General features: G+C 32.8%; 2 protein-coding genes and 1 pseudogene across 2 annotated transcripts; 2 read left to right on the top strand and 1 right to left on the bottom strand.

Moving 5' to 3' along the window:
- Positions 1-1,929: 1,929 nt before the first annotated feature.
- LOC149094606 (deoxyuridine 5'-triphosphate nucleotidohydrolase pseudogene) lies at positions 1,930-2,352 on the top strand (annotated as a pseudogene).
- A 641-nt stretch (positions 2,353-2,993) lies between these two features.
- LOC149094605 (uncharacterized) lies at positions 2,994-5,477 on the top strand. The gene has a single exon (XM_089270288.1). The coding sequence runs from the start codon at positions 2,994-2,996 to the stop codon at positions 5,475-5,477; it is 2,484 nt and encodes an 827-aa protein (XP_089126414.1).
- A 2,462-nt stretch (positions 5,478-7,939) lies between these two features.
- On the bottom strand, positions 7,940-9,178 carry LOC149094604 (uncharacterized). Its single transcript, XM_089270285.1, has one exon. The coding sequence runs from the start codon at positions 9,176-9,178 to the stop codon at positions 7,940-7,942; it is 1,239 nt and encodes a 412-aa protein (XP_089126411.1).

Below are 9,178 nucleotides of genomic sequence, written 5' to 3'. Positions count from 1 at the left end.
GAGCATATGGATCATCCATGTGGGTTATTATATGGTCAGTCCAGAAAAACGTTCATCACATGGCTGGAAAAGTTACAAGACTGTCAACTCTTGGCTGATGGACTTCCTGCTTTGATGGCTGAGGTCAAAACTTATATAAAAAACATGAAGCAAAATCCATTTATCAATTTACAAGAGTATTGGTCATTAAGAATGGCCTTGCTTGAATTTTATTTGTATGTTAAAGTAATTATGTAATGAAAAGATTTCTGTATTGTCTTCTTTTCTTCTTCTCTTCTTCTTCTTCCTTCTTTTCATTAAATATTATTTATTATTAATTTTTTTTCTCTCTATTTTTCACTCGGTCGATATGCGGTATGTATAAATGAGAATGATCATGAAGAAAGCTTCTCATTAGAAAACTTAACTCTGCAGACAACATGAGCAAAATAGTAAATAGTTCACTTCAAAAGTCAGATGAAGTTATATTATGGTTGGATGATGTTAAGTTCAGGATTCTCAACGCATCCTTCCTGCATCACTTGAATTCAAAATTTAGCAACAACAAGTTCACTAAAAGCTTGAAAGGTTCACTTATTGGACCAGCAAAAAGATCAGTTGGTAATAATTTCATTTTGAAAGGTAAGTTTTACACAATTTGATAGTGAAATTCTAAATTCTCTATCTTTTACAGCTAGAATTGACGAGAAGTATAGTGATATAATTTTATCTTTCTTCTCGACAAGTATTCTTGTTCACAACAACTTGAATATTGATGAGAAAATTGAACTTGCTTACGCACTCGATTTTTTCGGAATAAATTTCGATGAATACGCTTATAAATATGATTCGATTGACGTTTTAAGACAGCAGTTGTTTGATTATGCAGCGGAAACTACAACCAAGGAAATATTTTATATGATTGATTATCTTATTCCCGAAGTAAAAGATAATGAGTTTAACCTAATTTTCAAAATAATCACGCATATTTGATAAAAATAAACTGACACAAATTCAGAAGATCAATCATCGTGGAAGGTGGAGTCAATTTTCAAAGTGAGTCTTGATGAGTGAGTCAACTCCATCAGGAAAAAGTATAAAAACAGAGCGTTTCTGATATTTTAATCATTCACCTCTGAGTTGTATTTCAAAGTGATTTCAAACATGGACTCAAATGGAAGTAATTCTTCATCAAGCAACAAAAAAAATTTCAAGCGTGGATCCTTTACAGATGGTTTTGAACAGTTGTTAAGCGTCGAAGTGTCTCCTCAATTGTGGATTACTATCCAAAAATCTAAAACATCTCAAGGCAACATGTTTGTGGATATTCGGCGCAGAAAAGAAGGACAATGGAAAGGAAACAAGATATTGATACCAACGAAAGCAGGTCTGTTCCTCAAGTATGCTGAATATGAAAAATTCAAACAAAAATTGGAAATGGTTTTGGACAATATTGAGAAAAAGTTTGACTTTTCTCACTACAATGGACGGCGCATTTTTGGATCAGTCACACCAGAAGAAGGTCTACACGTTGAGCTCAAAACGGAATATAAAGAATCAAAGATGGAACTTTCTCGAGAGGAAATGATTAAATTGATTTCACATTCAGTTGCGGATGGTATTGCTTCAGCCATGTGTCAAGTTATTTATGAGTAATGAGTTTTTACTCATGATTGATTTATCAATCAAAATTATTTTTATCTTTATCTCATTATTACTTTATTTTTAACCCTTTATTTTTAAATCTACTTTACCATAATTATAATGTTGCAACCCTTCATTTTTATCTTTATATTATCATATTGCATTCTTAACAAAAATAAAAAATAAAAAAAGAGCTCTCAAAAACGCCTTGTTCTATCATTCAAATGTTATTGATAAGTGCGCATGACTTGAGAGAGCAAATAAGTATATAAAGAACAGTTTCTTTTCTTTAAAATCACTTCAAAAATGATTTCAGCTTTGTACTTTACCAAGTGTTATCCAGATGTTACTACTCCAGATAGGGCAACCGCAAGATCAATTGGATTTGATTTGAGTTCTTATGAAGATTTGGTTTTACAACCACAAAAGATTGCGGTCGTCAAAACAGGAATCACGGTAAAACCACCTGATGGAACTTATGTTAGACTTGCTTCCCGTTCTGGGCTTGCTTCCAAAGGTATTGTTGTTCAAGGAGGAGTGATTGATCCTGACTATATAAATTTTTCCGAAAACAACTTGATAATCAAAAAAGGAATGCGGATAGCACAGATGATTATAGAAAAAGCGGAAATTCCTCATTTGGTTGAACTTTCAAAATTACCAAGCACTCCACTGGAAGAGCATGCTGATAATAGAGGTGAACGTGGTTTTGGATCGTCTGGCATTTGATTACGTTGCTCTTACAATCATAATAAAAGCAATAATAGTTATCAATGAATTGATAATTATTATTGCTTTTCTTTAAATTTTTTTTTTATTATTATTATATTAAAGATATTCCTGATAAATAAAAATAGAGAGCTCAAGAAAACGCCTTTACAATCTGAATTCTTATTTAAAGAGAAAGTTTTTCGGTTTCATGTTCATATTGTAAAATGTTTCAGTGCAATAAATGTGGCGAAAAGTTTTCAAAACATAAAAATTTACTTATACACAAAACAAAATGTGTAAAAGTAAGCTGTAAAAATTGTAAACAAAATTTTAACCGCTTATCTTTTCTGAATCATCTAAGTACGTGCAAGCAAGATCAGTCATTGAAGCTTAAAGATCATGCCACATTCAAGCTGCATAAAACCGGATATGGAAATACGCTTGCTATTTACATCAAAGTAAATAATTGGACATCAATTGAAAACATGTTACGAGGAGAAAAAGAAAATATAAGATCTTTACTGCAGTATGTAATAGAAAAACTTGGATCGATAAAAGTTCAATCCTGTCTTTTATTGAAATTCATAAAGCAAAAGCCTGACGGTGATACCGACACAACAGAAATTTATAAAGTATCACAAATGCATCGTCTTACTAACATGATCAATTTCGAAGAGCTAGTAAAAGAATGGATGGAAGAGGTAGAACTATCAATAGATCAATTCACTCAACGCGGAAGTGGATGGGTACTACAGACTGTGAAAGTATTAGAAATTCGGATTGGTAAACTTAAAGAGCACAGTGGTGGATGTGCATCCGTCAAACTACCACCTTCATTGAAACAAAAGAAAAGCTTGATTTCACCACTTTGTAGTAAAGACTGTTTCAAGTATTCAATCCTTATAGCTTTGCATCCAATAAATACCAAGACTAAAGGTAGAATAACGCTTTACAAAAATTTTGCTCATCTATATGATTTTCGTAATATTGATAGCAATACACCATTATCTGCAATCAACACCTTTGAAAGACGAAACAACATATCAATTAATGTTTACACACTGTCGCCTGATGAAAGTGAAAAAGTGGTGCCGTTAAAAATCAATCGAAATCAACAAAAGAAACATGCAAACTTATTCTTTTACAAAAACCATTACTACTGTATTTCCAACTTTCACGCCTTCATAAAAAGTGGTAAATCATGGGAGCGTTTTTATTGTTACGCATGTTTGTCAGGATTCAGAAACTCTGATAGGCTCAAAGATCATGAGCGTGAGTGTTACCAGAAAGCTCCGCAAAGAGCTATTCTACCTGGTACAGGAAAAATACCTACAAAGTGTAAATTTAGAAGACTGGACAAAACAATTGCTTATCCTTATGTTATCTACGCTGATTTTGAAGCCCTACTGGTGAAATCAGAAAAGGCTCTTACGAAAAATACATTTGAGTACCAGAAGCATGAAGCATGTTCTTTTGGATTAGTTGCCGTAGACTGGAGAGATGAAATTCTGTTCAACAAATTTTATCGCGGAACAAATGTTTGTGAGAAATTTTTCAAAACATTGTTCCACTTGAGAATCATTCTCAATCAACATTTGGATAGAAATAGAAAACCCGTTTCATTAACCGATTTCGAAAGAGAAGCTTATGCAAAGGCAACTGACTGTTACGTGTGTGGAAAAGAATTATTCGCTGACAAAGTTTTGGACCATTGTCACCTAACTGGAAAGTTTCGGGGAGCTGCACATAATCAATGCAATCTTATGATGCGTTTACCGCAAAAAATACCTGTAGTTTTTCATAATTTAAAAGGATATGATGCACATATAATAATCAGTGGATTAAAGACAAATTTGGTGTCAAAGATTCATGTCATACCACAAAATACTGAAAAATATATAGCAATCATAATGGATGATTTTCTATTTCTAGACAGTCTCGCCTTTCTTCTCTCAAGTTTGGATGCATTAGCAAACAACTTGTCTGACGATGAGAAAACAAAATTTTTAAAACAAATGTTTCCAACTGATGACTTGCCGTTTTTGTTCTCAAAAGGACGTTTACCTTATGAATATATGGATTCATGGGAAAAGTTTGAAGAAAAAAGTTTACCCCCGAGAGAAGCATTTTACTCAAGTCTATCACTCAAAACTATTGACACAGATACCTATAAAAGATTAACAAGCATCTGGAGTCACTTCAATTGTAAAAACTTGGGAGATTTTCATGACATTTACTTGAAAGTTGATGTTTTATTACTAGCATCAGTCTTTCAAAACTTTAGAGCAACAAGTTTAGAGCAATTCGGTCTTGATCCTTGTCATTATTTTTCAACGCCTGGACTAACATGGGATGCATCACTTAAGCTAACACAAACTGAATTGGATCTTTTGACAGATATTGACATGATTTTAATGTTTGAAAGTGGAATTCGAGGAGGAATATCATGTTCAATGCTGCGCTACTGTCTAGCAAATAACAAGTTTTCTGAAACATTCAAGGAGAATGAAGCTGAATCATTCATTACATATCTTGATGTTAATAACTTGTATGGTTATGCACTGTCTGATATTTTACCATGTGGAAAATTTGAATGGGTTCCTGAAACACAATTTGAAGATGTGATTTCATCAATTCTTGAATCTAACACAACGCGAGAAATAGGATATGTATTAGAAGTTGATTTGGATTATCCCTCTACTCTACACGATTTACATAATGATTATCCGTTAGCCCCTGAGAAAATAACAATTGATGATGATCAGTTGAGTAGTTATCAAAAAGAAATTGTTTCAATTCTTGAATCTGCTGGAATGAAGCGGTATAAAACTCAAAAGTTGGTACCGAATTTAATGAACAAAAGGAATTATGTTGTTCATGAACGTAATCTTAAATTTTATATTGAAAAAGGCTTGATTCTGAAAAAAGTACACCGCATAATTCAATTTGAACAGAAAGCTTGGTTGAAAACGTACATCGAGATGTGCACAGAAAATAGAAAGGCAGCAACGTCTCAATTTGTGAAAGATTTTTGGAAACTGATGGTGAATTCTTTGTATGGAAAAAGTATCGAAGATAAACGTAAACATAGTAAGGTTGTGGTTGTAACAGGCTCAGCAACAAATAAGGAAACCAATGTTTGATCAATTTTATATCCTTGACAACAATATCGCAATCATGAAACTAAGGAAATTTGAAGTTGTTTTTGACAAACCAATTTATCTTGGCTTCACAGTCTTAGATCTATCAAAGTTACATATGTATAAACTACATTATGATCATTTCTTGCCTAAATATGGATCGAGGTTATCCCTCATCTACACTGACACTGACAGTTTTATTTACAAAATACAAACGCAAGATTTATATAAAGACTTGAAAGAGTTTGATTACCTTATGGATTTTTCTGATTACCCACAAGCACACTTTTTGTACAACATGAAAAACAAAAAGAAACTAGGATATTTGAAAGATGAAATGAACGGACAAATAATTGATGAAGTAATTGCAATTAAAGCTAAACTTTATGCTATCAAGTATGGTACAAATTCAAAAATGACTGCTTAAGGAGTGCAAAAGGCAATAGTTAAAAATGTCATTTCAATTGAGGATTATAAGGATTGTCTTTTCGAAAATGTTTTATCGAAGCATAAAAACTTTAGATTACAGAGTAGACACCATTCTATTTCTTCAGTAGAGATAAATAAACTATCTTTTTCTCCACTTGATGACAAGAGATACATTTTGAATGATGCAGTTAGCACTTTAGCATATGGTCATTATAGAATTACAGAATAAAAATACCAGAAAGGTAATTTAAATTATTATCTAAATTTATTCAACATCTTTTTATTCAAACATGATCTGTCTGTTTTCCACCCTTTCAAAATCTTTACACTGCCTCATATTTAATCATTATATTTTTTTTTCTTCATTCATCATTTTCAGTTATCATGGCTCCAAGTGGTGAACAAATTACACTCTTCTTCAAAGTTCAAGCTGCTAAATTTGACTTTGATAAATTGTTCTTGACTTTGGCAAAGGAATGGATACAGCTTACTTTCATTGAAGGACAAAAATTGAAACAAATGAAAAGTTTATTTCTGGAATTTCATCATGATGAGCGATGGTCAGAAAAAACAAAAGCTTATTTCAAAAGAGTAGCTGCTGATATTGGTAATAGGGAGGTTATTTTCTTGCACGCAAAGCTGAGAAGAGAAATATCAAACGTGTGTATTTGGTTGGAAAATTGGAAAAATTATGAGAAAAAGAATCAAATTTATAACAGGACGAGAGAAGAACAACCATGCAATAGCGGTATTGGTAGAAAAAAACGAAAAAACGAGCATTTTATGCAATATTTCTTGGAACAAGCCAGATTAACTAAAAAAGCGAGAGGAGAAACACTACCCATTCAATTAACTACTGAGCAAATGATAAACACTGTTGTGGAGTATCTCTTGGCACAAAAAAAGTTTATCTCATGATTAAACCAATACATTTTTTCTGTATTTGTATTTTCTATTTAATGTAATCTCTACTAACTTTTTATTTAAACATTTTAATTAAAAATCTTTACACATAATACGAATATTTTAATTATACCTAGCTATTTCACATATTCTCAAATCATTTTTCTTTTTATTTGATTTTATTAATTAATTTCTTTTCTTTCTTTGCAGATGGCCAGATACAACTCTAAAGCACGTGCTCAAAGGGAAGTCCGACGACGCAAAATGCAAGAGACAAAAATCTATCTTGTTTCTAGGAGGAAGCCTCTTAACTATGCAGTGGTGTTGGAGTTAGTTAAAAGAATGTTCATCGAGAGTCTTTTTGCTGCAACTGCGAAAAGTTGGGATGGTAACCGATCACCAAACCATGAACCGATAGTTACACCAATGAATACTGATGGAACATTCGATTTAGGTGATTGGAATGATGAGCGAGCGGACATAGAAGACAAAAAAGATGAAATAGGTAAAGATAAAGAAGATAAAAATGAAATACATCCAGGATGGACTGCAGGGTACGATGAAATACCTGCAGAAACAATTGATGAGGAGATGGATGACATTTCCGAAATGATATCAAATATATTGTAGTCCATTTATTTATTTGATTTATATTCATATATATATATGCTCACTTGTATTCATTTTAATCATTTAAACTCTTTTATTTTTTCAATAAAAAGATTTTATTATATTTTCATTGTAATCAGTTTTACATTTCATAAAAGGTAAGTCAGAGCCTGTAAAACAGCTTTTTAAGAAAGTAATACAAAAATATCCACATTTGATCGATAAATCACCTTGGAAAACAGCATTATTCCACTCATAACCATAATTTTTACAGTTTCTTTCTAGAAAGGTCTTTACATTTCCAGGAGGAGGTTGTCCATAGGAATCAAAGTAAGTACCATTTCCATGCTCAGGTACAAATAGCGCTGTCCAATGAGAACCGGATTTCCAGCTCGGATCAAGATTGATTACTATTCCGAATGGTTTCGGGACTAAGGTAAGTGGAATTTTATCGATTGCGTATACTCCTTTGAAGCTTTTGTATCTTGCGAGATGATTTTGTATATCTAATGATGTTAGTGCCATCAGTAGTCAGTGACAATATTGCGTGCTGCATCAATTTGTAAAACGCTATCATATATAGCAAACACCAGCATATGCATCCCTTCACTAAGAGCAGAAGAAAATTGAATATCCATGCGCACATTACCTCTCTTGATCATAGACAATACTCCTGAATCACTTGCGAGAGTGCCATCATCGGTTAAATCAAAAACTAGAAGCGGATATTTATCAGAATAATTTTGATATTTTAGATTTATTTTAGGTAGCCCATTATCTTGATTCATAGAGCGGAAAACATTGAAGTATTCTCTCATGAATAATTTATTTTTGAAATCTGGCTGATAAGGTGTACTCGGTATTTTAGTTCCATTTACGACAATCGTAGCGCTTTGAAGATTTTTGTGTTCAAAATTGAAAGAATCTTTAGCCAACTTTGCATTGAATGCATCATCAGAAACAAAACCAACAATAATTTTCCGTGGTAACTGTCCATTGTATACATTGTCAATGCTATTTGCAGCAAAGTCTTTTGGTAGATGAAATGATTTGACTTCATTCCTTTGAAAGTAATACTTTGCCGGACTCTTTTCCAATTGTGAAGTGATTGCCATTTGAACTGGAGCATACAACTTAACTCTCCTTATGAAAAGAGAAAGCTGTGTAAACTCTACGCTCAGCGGAGTTACTTCTGTTGCGCTGGTCAATCCAAAAGTCTGCGGTGCACATTTGAATCGTAATGAAATGGGCACATTATCAATCAAAAATTTTTCTTGTTGAAACATTGGGGCGTGAATAGGTATTATAATGTCAAATTCTTTTTTATCTTTGATTCTATCAAATCTTACTGATTCTGTATCATTAATCATTTGACAATCATCAAGGGGTGATTTATACTTGAAAAATATGTCATCAATGTAGGACTGATAGTGGTATAAACTATTTCCAGGTGTGATATTTACACTTCCAAGATAAACATCAAGTTGCCCAAATCGTGAGGCAGCGAAATTATTTGTGGGTGTAACACTTTTTCCTGTGGGTACATCAATCTTCATTTTTGCATACAAATAAGATGCAGAGAGGTCAGTGTAGTGTTCAGAAGCTGGTACTATGAATTCAAATACATTAGCTTTCGCAATCGATCCTACCGGTCTGTATTCTGTGTCATAGATACTTTCAATGACAGTCTGTGTTGGCGGAAATTTAAATAAATCAAGCTCAGCAATAGTAGCTGGAGACGAAGATGCATGTATACACTCCAT

Source organism: Tetranychus urticae, chromosome 1, assembly GCF_039701765.1.
Source record: "Tetranychus urticae isolate SD_2017Ah chromosome 1, NJAU_TeUrti_SD_1.0, whole genome shotgun sequence".
NCBI lineage: Eukaryota > Metazoa > Arthropoda > Arachnida > Trombidiformes > Tetranychidae > Tetranychus > Tetranychus urticae.
Note: the sequence above shows the minus strand (reverse complement) of the source record. Positions and strands in the feature narration are given on the sequence as shown.